The 20,038-nt window shown below is 41.0% G+C and overlaps 1 protein-coding gene and 1 long non-coding RNA gene across 2 annotated transcripts in view; one reads left to right on the top strand and one right to left on the bottom strand.

The window, feature by feature from the left end:
* The window catches only part of igsf9bb (immunoglobulin superfamily, member 9Bb), a 120,022-nt gene that overhangs the window by 8,443 nt on the left and 91,541 nt on the right, over window positions 1-20,038 (bottom strand). Inside the window, exons 15-19 of the mRNA XM_061056040.1 lie at window positions 16,252-16,336; window positions 12,435-12,599; window positions 11,418-11,463; window positions 7,188-7,274; window positions 1,825-3,462 (exon numbers count right to left, since the gene is read on the bottom strand). Coding sequence (XP_060912023.1) covers window positions 1,825-3,462; window positions 7,188-7,274; window positions 11,418-11,463; window positions 12,435-12,599; window positions 16,252-16,336 — 2,021 coding nt within the window. The remainder of the gene's footprint in view (window positions 1-1,824; window positions 3,463-7,187; window positions 7,275-11,417; window positions 11,464-12,434; window positions 12,600-16,251; window positions 16,337-20,038) is intronic.
* Window positions 1-20,038, top strand: part of LOC132988575 (uncharacterized) — a 116,235-nt gene that overhangs the window by 38,234 nt on the left and 57,963 nt on the right. The window lies entirely within an intron of this gene.

Genomic DNA, 20,038 nt, shown 5'->3' with positions numbered 1-20,038 from the left:
ATAAACATTTCTTGAAAAGGGCTTGCTCCTGCGTTACTTTGGAATGAATCCAAGTGATATTGGTGAAACTTGTACAACTGAGCTTTCATCTTTAGAAAAAACATACTATTTTGTTATTAAAGCACATCGAAGCTGGAGGAGAGTCCACTTTGACCATGCAGAGCTTTGTCCTAAAGATTTTTTTGTTAAATACTATCCTGAAATATATACATTCCAATTGGTGACATTTGCCTAAATGTTCTTCATTAAAGTGAACCTTGTCACTAATAAATGATTGTATAACTAGTTAGATTTGTCTGAGGCTGATGGGATTACAGTTTTCTTACTTCTGCCTGAACCTGAGCTTAAAGTGAGGAATTGTAATTAACAGATACAACATTTGTGCGTGATCACATTGTGACTGCGGTCAGTTAGCAAACCACTCAAGCATGAAATCATGTTGGTGATACAACTGTGACCTAATCTATGAACTACCAGATGGCGTATGCATGTCAGTCAGAATGCATAATGTACGGAAGACTGCAGAACTTAAAATGCATTGCTACTTTGAGGGGAAAAAAAGGAAAAAAAGAAAGAACTTAAATAAACTATACATGTTGACTGAAGGAAGGAACAAATCAAACAAAGACTGAAAGTCTTGTATTCCCCTTTAAAGGACGAGGTGATCAAAAAAGTCCCACCTGCTAACCCCCCCCTTTCAGACATGGATCCAACCCTTACCTATTGCGGTGTAGAGGACCTGGTCACAACAACGCTGCCCAGATAGCTGAGATCAATCAAAAACAAAGCAGGTAAGACTCCAGGAGCCATCAAGAACGACCATACTGCCCCTAATTTATAATGATGGAGACATTGCAGTACATGAGAAGCGGACAGGCCCTGTGACACACTTTGCCCAACAACCTTTCCTTGGTAGTCAGACCTGGGAGCAATTACAGGAATTGGGGAGAGGAAGGTTACAGAAAGGGAAGGGTAATGAGGGAAGGAAAAAGTCTGAGAGGTTGGGAGGTAAGGGGGGAATTGGTTAGGTTACTAAGGCCGAGGATGGGCCGCAGGGCCTGCCAAGATGATCTCTTCTTAAAGCATCCCTCCGCATGATAAAGGAATCTTCAAAGGCTTGGAGCTAGACATAACAATGGGTGTTGGTTTTGTCTGGGGAATCAATTGGATGAATATCATGGGATTCCTCCTGTTAGGTGAAAACAGGGTAAAGCATGATACAGATGGAAAAACAAGGATCCTGTGGTGATGTCTGCAAATTCCCAGGCTTTTAGGGGCTTGCGCCAAACAAATTCAACAGTGCACTGACACAGTTATTTTTCTATTTGGATGGACTGTAGCCCCAAAAGGTCTGAAATGTAATCTGTGAAGCAAATGTATTTTCAGGTGGATTCAACAAACAGTTTGTTTTACAATTAATACTCTTTCGAACTTTCAATGGAGATTGCAATACATCAGTCATTTAAATTATTTAGAACAATGCTTCACAGATTACATGGGTGAAAAACCCTAACCTATCTGACATGAAAAGCAGCATTGACCGAACTGAAGCTAAGCTTAAACATTTCTACATAGGATCATCAAATGAATCATCACAACAAATGTGTTTTCCTTCAACCATACAGTATGCCTTTTCACATCAAATGTTAACAATTACAAAAAAAAAATCTCTAAAAGCTTTTTTGCCGAAGAGATGATTGTAACAAATTGATGGATATCAGACAGCACTTCAGTAACCAAATGTCATAGCAACTTCATTAAAGCATTATGGGTTGGGGCGGATGACTCAAATGGTATCCCTCTCTGCATGCCTAATGCACCTACCCTGAAGCTGACAACTGGGGTGGAGAGGGCTCTGATGGAAGGGTCCCCTCCTCAGTCCTCCTCTGAGATGGCATCTGCCCAAACATGTTGCTGCTTTCCATGGGGGGTGATGGGGACAGGGAAGCTGGGTAGCTGGTTGCAGAGGTGGCAAAGGCCATGTGGGATCGGTAGCTGGGACTGGCCCTCCTGCTACCCTGGCCTTGAGCAGGTGAGGAGGAGGGGGAAGATCTCCTTGAGAAGCTGGCTGTGGAAGGAGGGAGGAGGGTAATCTCAGACATCGCTGGGGGTATGGGAGGATGGACAATACTTGGACGTGGCCTGGGACGCACTACAATCTCTGGGGAACCCTCATGAGAACTAAGTGGGCTTTGGGTAAGGGGTGAGAGTCGAGAGGGCTGGAGAACCACCTGATGCAAGCTTGTATCCATCCTACGAGCCTGCCTAGGACTGAAACGAGGGCCAGTTTCAAACCATCGGGTGTCCAGGCTACTGAATGTGCTAGGGACAATGTGGGCCATTGGATCGGTGTAAGGCAAAACCGGCACACCCATACCGTGGCTTGTGTGTCTTAGCTGCCCTAAATGTGCCTCTTGCATAGTAAAATGCTTGGCTGGGGAGCCACGAGGCTTGGCCTTGCTGGGGGATTTGCTTGAGTGGCTCTTTGGGGCCTCCAGTGGTAGGGCAGCTGGGTACGTAGGCATTGGAAGGTTTGAGGGTTGAAAAGCACTGAGGGGAAGAACATGAGGTGGAGGAGGATAAGGAGACTCGTGGCGGAGATGTAGAGGGCGATGTGGTGGAAAAATGAATTGGGGCCCCTCCAGACTTGCAAAGGTAAAATCCAGTCCCTGCCAAATCTCCGGTGAACGAGAGGAAGAGGTGAGAGTCAGAGGAAGTGGGAAACCAGAGACAGCATAATGTGGGAATTCACCCTCCCCCATTTCTTCGGGAATCATTGGGTGACCAAAAGGACCTTCAGCAAGGTATGGAGGGGAGGACATGACAGAACTAAGAGGGCTGGTATCAGGCATGTAAAAAGGAGGTGGAGGATCATGATCCCCAGGGTGGCCTAGATATCCATAGAAAGCCCTGTGGTGGAGAGAGCCTCGGATCTGCCCTGTGGCTTGGAGCCGACTGCTCTCCATGATGGTCATACCTTCGAAGGGCCTCTGGAACCGAGGGCTGTAGGCTGGAGGTTGCATGTAAGATTCCTGACTGGAGATGGGGGATATCTGGTGAGGCCGAAGGGGGGGCATAACTGGAGGCAGGGGCCTGGGGTCATCGTTCTCTTCGTCTGACTGCCGGAATTCAGGGTAGAGGTCTGACTCTTCCACGAAAGGGAAGCCTTCAATTCGCCTGGGCTTAACAGACATTTCTACATCAGCGGGATCTATGACAAACCGTCCGTCTGGGCCTCGGCTAATGAGTTCAATGGGTGTTGTTGCTTCAGCTTCATGTTTAGAGATACCATACTTCTTGCTTGTTATTGCTCTTTTTGTCTTCATGTATAAAGACATTTCCTCCTTCTTCCCTGGACTTGGGGGTGGTTTCTTTCCACGCTGGTCATGACTATCTTCAGAAGTGTCTGATGGGGATGCCTTCGATCGAATGCTCTCCGGGCTCACCTTTCCTGAAGATGACCTAATGAAAAAGTAGAGAAACAGTGAATATTCAAACATTGCAGAATCCAAATAATCTGTGTAGAGCAGAGCTTTGCTGGTTGTGCAGTGGATGAATCCGGCTACGATGAAAACAATTAAAACACCTTACATCAGAAGATGAGTTACTGAAGCACATGTGTAGCAAAGGCCCTGAGTTTACAGGATTAGAGCAACACATTCACACACCTGATGTTATTGAATAAAGATTTGTGTATTTTCTGCTGTGCCATGTAGTCCTTTTACTTGTAGTCTCAAAGCAAGGGCCCATCATGTACCCCTGTGCCTCATTATTATACCACTAACTATAAACTTTGCTTAAAAAGTGAGGGTTGACAGAGTGTAGATCCAGAGGTTTTGTGACACACCACAATTTCTTTCTTCGGCAAATAGTCACATAGTGCACATGAGGAGAGGATATCACAAACGCAACAGACTAGTGTGAATCTTGTACATATATTCGTTTCATGCATAATTACATAACAAAGAAGTGAAGAAAAAACTGACAACAACAAACTGGTTTTGTTTGCACCCTCAGAGCCTTTCACTCCAGCTATCAGAGTTGTAACTTACTGTGACAGTGCAGTGACATTTCAATGTGTTGTGGCAGTGGTTTGGTGTTTGTATTTGGTATTATTTAATTTAAATGTATTAACATCTAAAAAAGACAAATAATAACTTTTAGCTTTACGTCTGCAGATAACTTAGCTTAAAATATTTTCCTGATTTTTTTTTTAAAGGTTTACAGTAAAGATTATGTGGGTTGGTTTGATTTCTCAAAATTTGACAGTGAAAATTCGGCAATCCATTGTTAGATTCTGATTTAAAGGTCACTAAAACCTGTATGGTGCCCACTTATATAAGACATCACATCTTTAAAGAAACCAGTACAGTATGAAGAGCACAGATATATACCTATATAAATATATAAGACATCGTCCTGTCAGAATTAGAGTTAATAAAAATTATTAAAGTTATTAAAAAATAATGTTTTTGATATGAGCATGGATGTGAACACAAGGACCTGAGGCCTTTCTGTAACTAGAATCATAACTTTTGACAACATAAACTAATGACTTGTATTTTGTGTGATTCTCTTATTAAAGTTCAAATGTGAAAATACTCGGTTATTGCTTTCAAGGATGTCAGCTTCAAGAAATGTCTGGAAATGGCCTCCCTTCGTTGCCATAGAAATGTTAAGGTCAGAACTAGTTATTTCTAAAGGTAGGAGTGCCTCTCTTTTAGTGAGAGAGCATCTAATTACACTAAATTAATCGGTTGGCATGATTATGATGTCAAGGATGTACTTTTGACATCATGCTAGGGAGTAACAGCTTAAAGAACCACTTATGGGGTTAAAGGTCAATTTCCATCACAATATGGAAAGAGTCAAACCAATTATAAGAAGAAAGTTGAGTTGACCCATTGGGATAACTGTCTTTTTTCTAATAAGCTTTTAGGTTGAGATCGACAGAGCATTATATTGACGTAAGTTCAAAACAAATGTGAAAGTAGAGATGGTCTGATGCCAGTATACCCTTCCAGATACTGCCTCTGATACATTGATTTGGATATTGTTTAAAATAGTTCCACTTCAATGCCAATGAGATAAATATTTAGATTAATGGAGGGGAAAAAATTACGAGCTAAATTTGACCTTCATTTCAATCTCCTAACACTGCATTATATGTGTTTATTATATTTGTTTATGATCAATTGTCATATTTAGGTGGTAATAAATGATGGCATTAGGTTTGTGTGTCAACTGGCCAAATCTGGATATTACATTTTAGGCAGTATCAGAGGTCAATACCAGTAGTAGTACTGATATTGGAACAGCTCTACTTGATTGTCCTTAACAATAGATTTTTATGACTACAACATGCCTTGTCAAAGAAAGAAGAAAAATAAAAAAAACGGTATTTCTTTTGAAGCCACAATTAACTTTATTTGGTGTGTAATGTAACATTATGTAAATCCTCAGGAGAATTACAAAGGCTTGTGTTTATAATGACAATGTTATGAACAGAGTCGGTCTCAGGCAGCTATAAAATCAAACAAAAACAATTTTACATATGATTCGATTGGGTTCTGAGAAAGATGGTTTCTGACAGAAATCACATGACAATCACATGAATGAGGGTCAAGTACCTTGTTGTCATCAGCAACAATTACAATATATATTTATGATCATAACAACAACACTATCATCAAAACAGCTGTACTTTTCTAAGAGATATCTTTGTCTTTTATGTGTTCATACAACTGCCTGCTCTTCAAATGAAGAAATATCAAAGAATGTGATCCTTTATTTTGCTCTTTATTGAGATCTGACCAACATTCAAAATGCTTACAATGACCTTAACATCTAAAAAAAGTCAGATTCAATACCTAAATCGACTATGTTCTGCCTGAGAGCCTGTGTGAATTGTACTGAGCAGCAGTTCACTGAAGCAACCACAGAAATATTCAGAAAGTATAAGCCAAGTGAGGTGCAGAGTGAAGAACACAAGGATTTTAAATGTTGCTTGCTTAATCCATACAAGAACTAAAGTGTAAAAGCACAAATTCACTGGGTTACTGTAGAAGTGCTGATGGTACCTTCAGAGCAAAGCTAGCTGATTCCCACCGCAATGCCAAAAGCTAAGCTAACCAGCTGGTTGCAATAGATTTGAATCCATACACACATAGAAGCTACATTACAAACATTCACAATCTTATATGCACTGATGGACTGATTTATTACAGTTAAATAAAGTAAGACGAGCTGCTTCCTTGGTTTTCGGCTGTGTTACTCAAGCGAAGCTAACCAGCTGCTGGATGTAGCTTTGATCACGTCATCTAACAAGAAGAATACTGTATGTCTCTAACAAAAAGTGTTACTGTTAGTATCTAGTTGAAAATACATCTTAAAATTAGTTCTTTATTCTTACAAGAGCAACTATGTCTGTGTTAGCTAAGGCTAGAGGAGAGTTAGCTTAGCTTAGCGTTAAACTGAAAGTAAGGGGTAACTGCTATCCAGGCTTTCTTTACACACTTAACATTAAGAACCTACAGTACATGTATTATCTTGAGGGTGAAGACCTCGTTGGATTTATGTAGGGGTAGCCTATGCGCCAGCAGGTAGCCAGGCCTCCAGGTTTCCTCAGCTTTCAGTCTATGGGAATGCTATGCTAGATGTTCCTTAGCCCTAGCTGTATATTAACCATGCAAGTGGTAAATGAGATAATAAGCATACTTGCAAAATGGCCAATTTATCAAATGTGATGCTGTTAGGAGCTAATCTCTTCCTAACGAACCACACAGCACATTTTAATCGAAGGCAATGAACACTCAATCCCTTAAAAATGATTTAGTCAATGATTGATTGTTTGATTTAAGCGACAATCATTTCCTTGATCAAATTCTAATATCCTTGTACTTTTTAGCAGTCATGAGACACTGGACTGATCAGTGAATCTCATTCAACATGGGAAAATGCAGTATCTTAGGTTTTTAATTCCCTTGTACTCTGGCTTACATTTTGAACATCTCTTCAAGATTAGGATCCTTCATCCTTCAACAATAAAACACCATGACCAGTATTGTTGTTGGCCTGAAGGGAAGCATGCGGCCAGGTCAGGACTCTAACGAGCTGGGGTTGTACCAAAGTGCAGAGGGGGTGTTCACAGTGTGCAAAGACAGGGGGACAATGGTGAGCACACTCACTGAGGACTGGAAGGTTGGGATGTGTACCTGCTTTCGTCCAGCCCCTCCCAGTAGGGCTCGACATTGGGAATGAGGCTAATTGGACTCCTGTAGAAGTGGGGAGATCAGACAGTAAGAAGTGGGAAGTAAATTGAGGTAAACAGGAGGCCTGTTAATGAAAGGTTTGTTTAAAAAAGCAGCAGAAAATGAGAGAAAATATTTGTGTTATTATTGAGCGGGTTGGAAAAAACTGAAATGGAAAGAGTTGTTAGTAAGTCACAGGGACAAACAGAATGATAAATGTCAGAAAGGGAGGGGTACCAGGAGGGCAATAAAAGTAAGAAAGAGAATAGAAAAAGGAGGAAAGATATGACCACTGCACCTTGAGACAGTCCTTCATTGTCTTTAGATATACCCATGAAGCCAAAACATCACTTTTACAAAAACAAGGTAAACTGATCACTCAAATCCTCTTTGTTCACCACAAAAAATCAAAATGGTAGAAGAGTGGGAGGAAAGAGAAGTCTAGGACTCATCCTCCCCAGTATTGTGCCGTCAATTGCTAATGATGGCCGTACAATCCTTACACAAACATCTTGTTGGTGTTAGCATAGCATGTATATTAAGAATGGACTGCACAAAAGCCCCCAGGGACTGAAGCCAAAAATATTTAGAGCTCCCTTTGCTGACTGGCTGCAGTATTGATCATAAACCCCGCCTCCTCAATGTCAATGGAAGGAGACCGACAAAACCGACAAAACTTGCTTCATGTTCAGGTTCTCATTTTATTAAAAAAAGTTGTAATTTCCTTCTTCTTCAGGTGTCATTTATCCATCTCAGTGGTTGATAAAAATGTAGCCCCACCCACACAACATGCTAAACCTGTGTGAATTCTGGACAGAAATTCACTCGAATCAGATTGTATTAAACAGCTGTGATATGTACGTCTTTCTGCACTACCAATAAACAATTCTGAATCAGCCTTAGAATTGGACGTTTTTCTCTGTTGAGTTATTTGTCCACTCTCGTTGTTGATCGAAAAGCTTCTTTTCCAGAGCTACAACCCCACTGAACTCCGACATGCACTGACCCCCTCACCACACCACACCAAAACACATACATGGCCTGTCCAGTGCTTTATCCCATTCTCCTCCTATCCTTCTTCACATGTGCTGTTATCACATTTCACAGGTGCAACATATTTTCTCACTAGTGCAACATATTTGTATGGTGCAATGAACATTTTTTTATTAGAGATTGTGTTTTTGTGCCTTTATTGATTAGATAGGACAGTGGACAGAGTCAGAAATCAGGAAGAGAGAGAGTGGGGAATGACATGCGAGGAAGGAGCCACAGGTAAGATTTGAACCCGGGTCGCGGGTTTGAGGGAGTACAGTCTCCGTACATGGGGCGTGCACTCTCACCACTACGCTACTGGTGCCCCCAATTTACATTTTGTGTGTACTAAGTGCACTATATATTATGTAGTGTTCAATACATAAGTATTGCACAATACATATTGTTTTTAAATTAAATGAACGCTTGATGTGCTCTTGATTTCCTTAATGTTGTGCAGATGATTCTTATTTTCATAGTAAATTGTATAATGACAACAGAGACGTTATTTCTACCTAGGGTTATTAGAAAACACTATCCAGGCTGCAGTCATTCAAAGATCAGTGAAAAGACTTTATCTATGTGTTTTCTCAGGCCCAACCCCCTGATCATTTCTTCTTTCTCACACAGTTGTGATGTAATAACTCTGTACCAGTTCCCCAGTATGCTATAGCTTTGTATGCTGCCTCACTGGCATGGCTGATGTGATTAATTTTATCACTTCCACCTACTCTCACACACTGAGATGTCTGCTGTGAAAAAGATCTATAAAGAGACCTGAGACTCTCTATATGAGGGAGAGTTGGTTGACTTCAGGTTCAAACAAGGACAAAGAAAGAAAAGACAGGAAATAACAGGAGGGACGTTTTTTTTCATTGGCTATTTTGCAATCATTTAACTCTCACAATTACACTATAAGTGAGACAGACAGAATACTCTGTTTGTATTCACTGACACCTAATACATAAATCTTCCATTGTAAATAGCTGTCAATATAGTAATCCTAAATCAGAGCATCGGCCTTCATATTGTACATCAATATTACCAGACAGAAGAAACATTAACAAACAGGAACCATGGACTAACTGAAGGTTCAAGCTGCTAAGCCCTGTTCAAACATGAACACAGGTTTGAAAGTTTCACATTGAAATGATTTCTTACATGAAACAAAAGTGAAATTAAAGCTTATTTGCATTATCCAATTTTTTCAACAGGAGCGTTTAATTTATATCTCTTGTAAGAAAATTGAATACATATGTACATTTCACATAAAATGAAAACATGGCCCTTAGCCCTGAGCATCCTTTGTTGCACACACTGTGGAAGCTTTAATTAAAACATAATGGTCTCTTTCATATTATTCCTGTCTAAAAGCAACTTAGCAATGACTCTGTGGACTTGAGGAAAACATGAGCTCAAATAGACACAAAGCTGTGTGCTATGTTTGTAGCCAGATGTGAGCAAAATGTTGAAATTACAAAATGTATTCTCGACACAAACGGACACCACTGCCCCCCACTCAAAAAACTGTATGTATGTCAGTGTAATCAGCCTATATGTCTAACCAGCCTGCCCTTTATCAGTTTAAAGAAAGTGTTTTTTCCTTCACCTTGAGACTTCTATGGCATGGTCATGCAGAGACGCATCGCCAGAGCTCATCTGTGGGAAGAAACAGCTGGGGGGGGGGGGGGGGGGGGGGGGGGGCCCTGTGGAGCGGGACTGCATGTACATATGGGCGACCAAATAAAATGAGTGGGGAATATGTCATCAAAACCGGATGTAAAGCCTCCTACTTGCTTTGATTGGCCAAAAGTGACATTGACGAGCGCTGCGACTCCACATCTGCGGCTGAAAAGTTGAACATATTTGAACTCTTATGCATGCCTAAAAACTGCTAGAAAAACTCGACGTGGAGCAGCAGAGAAGAGCGTCAGGCAAGGGTGCTGTACCACTGGTGACACTTTTCTAGTGACACATCTCTGTGTGATAGGGCCCTCTGGAAACAGAAGCATTTTATGATTTCTAAATTCTTTCCCTTTTATCAACACAAGAAACATTCAGGATTGACGCCATATCCAACAGTTATAATGTGAAGTTGTCCTTGTTACCCTGTAACGGGGTCAAAAATTCACCTGTGCCTTTATGTTTCTTAACAAGAATTCACCAAATATCTAGATCATTTCATGAGGACTGCTCTGGATATTCTCCTGACCTGGCTGTTCACATAAGCACCTCACAATGGGAGACTATCCCTGTCAGATGAAGGTGGGGGGTGCAGGGGGTCTCCTGAGGTAAGACGTGACGTAAAAAAAAGAAAATGTGGTCGAAGCAACAGAGTCCGCTACACAACGCTATAATGATAATATTTACCTTTATATCAATGCTATGTGTAGTTTAACGGAATGACAACATCAACAAAAGAGCGTAGACGAACATACTGGAGAACAGAAAAGTTAATGTAGCCGTTTAATTATGTGCATGGAGATCCTAGCCGTCGTATGTATACAGTCCATGCACAGGATATAAACATCACCACCCTCTCCTACAGACTCGAGGTGAATTCTCCGGAGAATATCCTGCTGAGTTCTCACATCAGCTCACTCAGACTTGCTGCAGAAAAAAATACTTGGGGTCTGGCAGGAGAAACTCCGGGTGAAGTCAGAGAGAAAAAAATGTGGCTGTTTGTGCTGACACATAAAGCTCTTCCTGGAAATGTCCTGAGTTTTTCAGGAGTTTTCTGCAAGTATGAAAGCCCTAATAATGTCATCACCCTTTTGTACAATGTGGGAGAGGATCTGGAGCAGGCCGGGAAGTTACATGGAGGTTTTTGTTTGTTCTTTTCTCTCTGCCAGAGAGAATAAAACATGGTCATTGAGAAGAACCCCGGTGTCACAGCATCATTTAAAACAACTATCAGAACTCAACGCAGAAGCCCACGGGTTACTCTGCATAGATCTAATGTTTGAATAATGAATCTACTTTGAGCTTCTGAATACATTTCTATGTAGAAGCATGAAACCTATGTCTGTACAGTAGGTCCTCTGCCTGCCCAGTGAGCATCATGAATCTGTCTGATCATCTGTGTGTTACAGCGTAGCAGTGAACACTTTTGTGTGTCTTGTTGAAGTTACTTACGGAGTTTCCACGCTTTTTCTGCAGTGGGTTATGGAGAGGGGAGGATCTGGAAACAAAGGAAGAAAAGTCAGAAGATTCCATCACTGCTATTTAAGACTGTTCTGGAATTGTATATGAATGTTGAAGGTATGTGACTGATGATAAAAAAATAATATTTTAAAGACACATCCAACTCATTTCATGCAGTAGGACATCAAACTATGACATTGAAAATAAAAAAAACCCTGCACACTCCTCTTAGGCGTTGTTTCCAGGCAGCAAAGCGCTGGCTGGACGCTTGGGAGTGTTTGCATGAAGCGTTTGTCCTCGAGAAGAAAAGCGCTGCACATCTGTCCTGTCTCTATGACAACAGCTGTATGACCGACACTGATCCGTTACTTTTTACTGCATGTTTTATATTTGAGATGTTTTTTTTACCCGATCAGACACGGAGCGAGGAGGAATGCGGGTACAAGACATGAGCGCCGGTGACTTCAACAGCGCCTTTCTGAAAAGTTGAAGGATTTTCAACTTGAGTGCTCGGAGCAGCTGGACAAAAAAGTGCTCAGAGTGCTCAGAAGAAAAAACTCTGGGCACTGTGCTTTTTCTCATGACGGACGCTTTCTGCTGGGAACGCTCTCAACTCATTGAACACAATTGAAAGAAGACGCTGGCACTCAGAAAAAAACGCAAGGTGGACACGGGGCCTTGCTCGGCACCACCAACCCGTTAGAAAAAATCACAACGTTTCGGTCCTTCTGCAAGTGTGTTCTCCAACTTGACGAGGACACTTGACAGTGGTTCAGAGGGACCAAATGATGTGACATGGCAGGAAGTTTTCCTTTGACCTCTTTCCAACTACTATAAAAATAAAACAGTTCATGATGATTAACAAAGTGTTTCTGACCTACATGAAGACACCTTATTCTAGATTCTGAACATATATGTATATTTCTAAATTGGTAAACGTCCTTTGGGTTACATCAGCCAGCATTGGCTTAATGACTTTTAATAACTCATAATTACCAGGACGCTCACCTCGTTTCCTCTTCAGTTTCCGTCGGCGCTGCTTGTTGACGAAGCAGGCGGCCATCGTGCTGAACAGAACGGCTGCTGCCAGGAAGCAGATGGTGGCCACGATGCCGGCCACCACGGGACGCGCCAGTCCACGTTCCTCCACCATCTCTGGAGGAGGGAAGAAGTCTGCGAGAGGAGGAGGGAAGAGGGTGGATGGAGAAGAAAATGACAGTTTAAAAGTTAAATAAAGCAAATAGAGCAGAGCAAAACCTTCTCTTTTTTCAAGGGACTTCTGGGACTCTCTTTTAAAGGATTAATTCTAACGTCAACTTTCATTTCTGCCTCTGAAATAGCAGCTGAAGTTTACTATGAGATTATGAGGTGATAGTCTCCTGAAAAAGAACAAGCAGTCCCATGAAAGAACTCTGTGCTCTGATCGTGTATCTAATGAAACTAAAAACTGAATCAGCCTTTACAAATAACCCTCATCCCATAATTCACAGGCTCCTGCAGAGGAACCTTTGAAGGCTGATTAAAGGAAACATTCCTGACATATCAGACGAGGTACAATATGTTGTTGATGACCTTTACTACAATTTCTGCAGGGTGTCGGACATGATGACAAATATGCATTTTTTTTCCAAAAAAAAAAGCGGGCTGCTTGTGTACCTCTGCCACAAACTATTTTAATTGTTAATGTGTGACTTTGGTGTTTTAAAGGCTTAGCTCGGCTCAAAACAATACCACAATTAAAGCGGTCGGGTTGGGTAAACCTTTACAAAAAGGTTTATTTCTAAAGTGATCTTTTCCATATTGCTGTCAGAAAGTTTTAAGAACAATCCTACCCTGACAATGGCTTACACAATCACTTGTAGTGGACATAATTTTAAAGGGAGCATATAAGCCCTGAGCCCTTACAGCCTGTCTTACAGCTGTAGGCTTCAGCAATCAACAGAGCAATTCAAACAGTCGTCACAAACAATAGTCATTTAAAATCCAAATATAACTAAAAAGGTAAAGTTTTAAAATCACTTTAATTCCCCTTCAAACAAATCCTCACAACAGGTCTCTTGGTTGTATTTCTGCACTGTGACAATGACACTTAAAGAAAAGGTTATTGAAGTAAAGGTACTGAGCTTCCTCCAGAAAGCTCCAACATCACAGGGATGTTGGAGCTCCACAGCTGTTTAATAAAGGCTCTGAAATGATTTCTTCAAAACCACTTTCCAGTCTTTACCGTCTTTATAAGCCGTCTTCAACTATCACTTGGACACAAAAAGTCTAATGATTTATAATGAACATCATGTTGATTTTTCAGTTCATCATTGTTTTTAGTTTTCTTTGTTTGATCGGAAACTTCTAACCACATATGTTTGTACTTTGAGATAAGGATTTTGTGTTTGAATGAAGTCTAAGACTCATTTAATATAATTCTGAATTTGTGAAATGGATGGCTATTTAAAGAGGCCTTACTGTTAAGTATTCTGCTGTCTTCCTGTGTGATTTAGAACTGATTGAGAGATTTCAATTATCACTTTAAAAGCCTGGCTAAGACCGACCCTTCAGTACATAAATGAATCTTTAATCCCACATGAGCCGGAGTGTAGCCTAAAATCTTCTCTAGGGGTCCTTTTGTTGAAGACCTAAAGTCAGAGGCCTGTCAATCTGAAATAATCCTCATCTTTAAAAAGTCCCTTTTTTCAATGCACTTATACTTAATGCTGTTATGTGAAGTATAATAATCCTATTGGTTAAGTATCTTAATATCTCATTTTAATGCCTTTGTTAATGATGTTGTTGTATAGCACTTTATGACTTTATTATAAAACATGCCAAACATAAATCTGCATAATATCTCCAGCCCTGTAACATATCTCTATGCCGTGTTTCTGCTCCATGAATGTGACCGGCTGCACTCTGCAGATTGACACACAGAGATGCATTCAAATCCAGATTCCATGCAGCCAGCACTGTTACATTACAAGAATGAAAACCAGCTTATTGTGTTAGAGTGGATAATATGCAGTGCATTCTCCTTATTAGAGCAACCAACTTTCTAAGCTGTCCTCATTGATTTAGACTGGAATTTTTAAAGTGAAACATGCTAATGAATCGCTCAGTGAGGGACCGGGGGGGATACCGCGTCAACATTTGTTAAGAACTTGTTGAAATGTGCTGCAGTAAAGCATGACACAGCAAAATGCAGCAGTGTAATAGATTACCTTCAGCAATGATAGAACTTACATAAATGATCTGCATTAAGAAAAAAACCTTCTTTCATATTCAGAAGGATAGGACACATTTTTAATTATTCTCATATTTAGACGTTATGACTGCAAAAAGCAGACATACACTGTAAAAAGCAATATCTGCATAGAATTGAACAGGAGCCTTTGATCACCACACTGCATAAATCTGCACCAGCAGGGGGCAGCAGAGTCCTTTGAGAGAGGAGAGGCTTACTGAGCAAATCTTCTAAATGCTACCAACAGCTGCTCAAAACCAAATGATGTGTACTCAGTGACCTCTGCAGGGGAGTGACATCACATTTACAGGGTTTAATTTAGATTCTAAACAGATTTTCAGCGTGTTGACCAAAAATAGAACTGCCTTTAATGAATCTCTCTTTTTTTAGCACAGAGCGGCCCGACACAATCGGTGGGATACGGGCAGAAAGATGATGTCATACTCCTCAGGATGGTACAAAGGAGGGTGTGCATGTAAAGCAAGCTTAAATATAATAGTGCTGAGTGGGCAGGATGTAAAGTTGGAGTTGCTGCGTGTGCAATACATCTGCATCCTCAGAAAGGAGCCCGAGGTTAGAGAGGCAGGTTGCTGCCAGAAGTTGTCGGGTTGAGTCCCAGCATTGACAAACTAGAGTTACAACCTTGCTGTTGTACGCCTTAGCCACCGAGTCAAATTGCACTTCATGTCCATGAGTGTTTCCCACAGAATGATGCTGTTCCTGTGGCTCGGACGAGGAACCTTTTATAGTCTATATATCACATAAAAAAAACAACAGCACAAGTAGGCATAAATGAAACAGATGTTGCACCTAAATCTTTAACTGTCTCTGTGCTTCTCTGCAGATTATGTGGTTGTCAGTAAACCCTTCTCAAGTCAGCAGAATGTACAGGTACATGACAGGAAGTGGAAGGGGAGTTTGTCCGTGAATCAATTGCTGATGGCCTTGTTCTCTTGGGCAGCTCAACAATAAAAATAAACCAATTGTAAAATAACTACTACTGAGATATCACATTCAAGAGAACTGAACAGACATGAGGTCACAGTCACTTTGATCAGGGACTTACCGGTACATGTTTTTTACTCGAGGCATCTCTGAGGTACAGTATGGGGTTCACAAGAATGGGACATACTGGTGTACGAACGTAAGGCCAACAAACATAACGCCAGCGGGTTAAAAGCTGCACCAGCACTTTCTTTTCTCAGTCCCTTGCTCACGTTGAAGGCCGAAGAGTTGCAGCTTTATGCCGCCTCTCGGTTCTGTTTGAAAGATTTATTGGGTAGCTGGGAGGATAAAAACTGTTCTATGAGAGCATGTTAGAGACACTGATGTTCATAGTTCAAATCTCTTTTCTCCTGGAAAGATGTCAAGCCGTCTTTATCCAACAAAGAAAAATTCAAACTCCCTCATAAACAAACTCTTTCCTGATGAACGTCTGGTACTGACTCTTTGATTGAATCTCCGTATAAAAAGGGCTTGGATATGTTTTAATGGCATGATTACTCTGGTTATGATTATAATGATGAGTTCATATGTTTGATTTAGTTCATGTTGACACTGCTTAAGTTATAATAAAGTGATGTAGTGTCTCACCTGTGCTGGATACTCCGACTACATTACTGGCTTCGCTGATTGTGTCGTCCATGATTGCCATGACACGGAACTCGTACCACGCCTCCTACAGCAGGACAACACAGAGGTAAACATTAAGTAGGCTGTGCAACTCAATCACTGATATACTGTATACAATTTGTTTTTTTGGTGTTTCGGGACGTTTCAGTGATGTTGAGTGATCTGACATTGCTCTTGACACAAAGTCTGCATTATTACTGATCAATCAGCCAAATGCATGGTGCCAAACACAAAAACATATATCTAAGGACCAAGAAAGAATGACTAAACATGAAGAAACACTCAACAGCAAATGATAAAGAGCAAATGAACTGATTGTCAATAACTAAAGGATACATGTTTTGAAGGTCAATTCTAGCAATTATTCATGTTTCATGATTAAAAACGTTTTAAGTCTAAATGAAATCAGATCCAAAAAGTTCACATATTGCTTCACTAGTTAGTCCTCATCGCAGCAGCTGTGGGTTCGAATCTGACCACAACCGTTTTCTGCAAGTCCCCCCCTCCCCACTCTCTCCTCCAAACATGTCCTCTCTCTCTTCAGCTCCAATAAAGGCAAACAATGGCCTAAAAAATATCTTTAAACATATTTACACGACTCAAGAGATCAACACTGGCTACTGACATCAGTTCATGCCACATTATTTGACAATGAGCAGCTGTCTGTCATCAGCTGTCTGTCATCAGATTTGCATTCATGCATCCCTAATAGAAACCAAGCAATGCAGGTACTGTATAACAGAAAACTGTTTCATTGATGCTGGCTGAAGACATCCATTCGAGTAATATTGACACTTTTCTATTTGGAAGTCATCAAAACCCTAAAAATATCCTAAATATCCTATAGTCCCTAGTATGTATCACCTATGATTGCATCATGATAGAAAGGCATATTAAGCCTTTTGTCATTGCTCCTGAATGTGCTCTCCATTGTGCAGGGTCAGCTGAAGCGCAGCAGCTGTATCATGCTCTAAGATCCTTCAGAAGGTGCAATCCATACTTCACTGTACTGTTGGCATAACACTCAGAAACCTTCTGATGAATATTCTTTGAACTGAGCTGTCAGCCCAGGACTTTCCTACTCAGTCAGAGAAGATGGAGGATTTAAATGTGGAGAAGAGTTTCAGCAGCACTTCCACACGACCACACAAACACGGTGTGCAGACGACAAAGCAGAGTACCCCCCCCCCCCCCCCCCCGTTCAAATAAGCTTGAAGGATGCAGGGTGAAATGTGCAGCAGAAAAAGTTGTACAAGCCAGGTGCATGGTAAGTGTGATGAGAGGGATGAGGGGCTGTGTGTGTGTGTGTGTGTGTGTGTGTGTGTGTGTGTGTGTGTGTGTGTGTATGTGTGTGTGTGTGTGTGTGTGTTTGTGTGTGTGTGTGTGTATGTGTGTGTGTGTGTGTGTGTGTGTGTGTGTATGTGTGTGTGTGTGTGTGTGTGTGTGTGTGTGTATGTGTGTGTGTGTGTATGTGTGTGTGTGTGTGTGTGTGTGTGTGTGTGTGTGTGTGTGTGTGTGTGTATGTGTGTGTGTGTGTGTATGTGTGTGTGTGTTTGCTGTGCCATGAAGGGAGAGATAAAAGCATCTGCATGGAGCTGAAAGTGGAAGTTGGATTAAAGACTGGAGCTCAAACGTGTTGTGGTGAGAGAAATACCCCACATGAGCAAGATGTGAAAAAGAAGCCTTGTGAAAGAGCTCAGAAATCAGTAAAGATACACAGACTTTTCTCTGTGGACGGATAATTACTCGAGGAAATTCACTGTTTGCTAAAAAATCATATTGTATCTCTTATTGTCGTGTTTGAGTGGCTTTCCTCCTTGTTTAAAAAGAAACTGAGTTAAAGTAACTTTCATACCAACTAATGTTTGTGTTCTGCATGTTAGATACAACATACAAGAAGAGTGGAATGCAGAAAAACCCAAAGACAGGAGGAGAAAGTGAGCCCAGTCAGCTTGAGCATACCTGGCATTGTTACCATGACTACCAAGTTGGCACATTGTCATGCACAATCCCATTTAGGTGTTTCAAAGTCTGCTGCTCGGAGCAGACTAAGTGTTTATACTTGAAAGATCATCACACAGACGGTTGTTCTACATGTCTTAAGGTGTTGGTAAACCTTATATTTTAAAATCACTTTTGGGACTAAGGGCCCACTCGCTCCGATTCGTCATGTCATGTTCTCTGATGTGCTCACACGGACTCGACCGTGCGTCCCTTTTATTTATTTGCCTGTTTTGTAAACTAAGCATGCTTCATGATCACGTAAAGCCATGAATGTGTTGTATTACGATGCTATTGTACAAGATGTATCCGTGCTCAGGCCTGGTTAGTCCTGGAGCAGTGTGAGTGCAGGCCAGCGGGGGGAACAGGGAACAGGGAGGGGGGGACAACCGGGCCTCGTGTGAGTGCGCCCTAAAAGACTTTAAGACACAAAAAGTTTTGGAATGTCTCCAGTGGATCTGTTTACAAGCAGCTGGTTGCAACCTTGAGACCAATGTGTGCATATTAAACATGCCCGTACTTTGTATTGTCACATACAGGTTTACATTGTTTTCAAGACTTTAACATAACATTATAGATTACTATAGAAAACAACCCTTTTTGTAAAGATAAGTTCCATACTTTAAAATTATAAAAATCTGTTACATCATTCTCTATGAAGCATCCAGACTCCATTGACAAAAACAGGAACTTAACATGTTTGATAAAAACAAGTTTACGGTCCCCTGCAGCCTCATTTTGTTTGTTTGTTTTTGTGACTTTGCTGTTTTCAAGGCTGAGTTCTAGGCCTGCACATTATGGGAAAAAGGCTGTTATGTCACCGGTATAGATGATAGTTAGCTTCTTCAGCTTTATCTAACAACATCATATTGGTGTGGAAGCATGGACATATTAGCCAGGCCTCAGTCAGACAGGGAAACTGTACGCATGCTTAATGTGAAAGCTTGTTGCTCTGTGTGACTCACATCCTCTCACCTTTAACTACATGTTCAAACAGGAAACATTTCTTTAACACTTTTCCTTGAATGAAGCCTAAAAGTAGATGATGACACTGCATGACTCATGAGTTTAGCCAGTGATTTCATGTCTTTTTGTACATTATAAATGAAATATTGTTTTTATACACTTGGAATTACAATCTATGGCTGTCGATAAGAAGCCAACATACTGTATGTACAAAGAGGTCCCAGGTTTAAAAATACCATAATCAAATAAAGACTAAATTAATGTCAGTAATTATGTGGTGATTCACACTATAAACAGGACATATTCTTTCTCACTACAATTATGATTTTGATGTTTTATTTAATTAAAGGCTGAGACATTTATAAACTGTCAGCTCCCTGGAACAAATGGAACATCATGTCTCTGTTGCTTGTTACAGCTTCACTGTGCGGCGATCAAACGCAATCCAACCTCTGGTCTAAGGGGTCTCAGTGTCCAGAAATGATTCTGAAATTCTCTGTTTTTTCAAACAGACAACCCTACTTTAAATCAAACAGGACTCCAGTCTCAGGGATAAAACCAGATTGACCATTATGAAAGTCATATTTGCAGGTTCATCTGTCTCAAAGAAGACAATAATACAGCCTTGGTTCAAAAGATGATGTTCATCAATAGAAGAATGGTTTAACTACTTTAGGCCCCGTGTCCACCTAGCGCTTTTTTCTGAGCGCCAGTTGTTCCACAGGCGCTCTTTTCCTAATGCGTGATATTCCCCGTAGTTTAGCCGCCTTAGGATCGTGTC

The sequence above is a fragment of the Labrus mixtus genome, chromosome 14 (genome assembly GCF_963584025.1).
Source record: "Labrus mixtus chromosome 14, fLabMix1.1, whole genome shotgun sequence".
Taxonomy (NCBI): domain Eukaryota; kingdom Metazoa; phylum Chordata; class Actinopteri; order Labriformes; family Labridae; genus Labrus; species Labrus mixtus.
The sequence above is the reverse complement of the archived record's forward strand: the minus strand, read 5'-3'. Positions and strand labels throughout refer to the sequence as shown.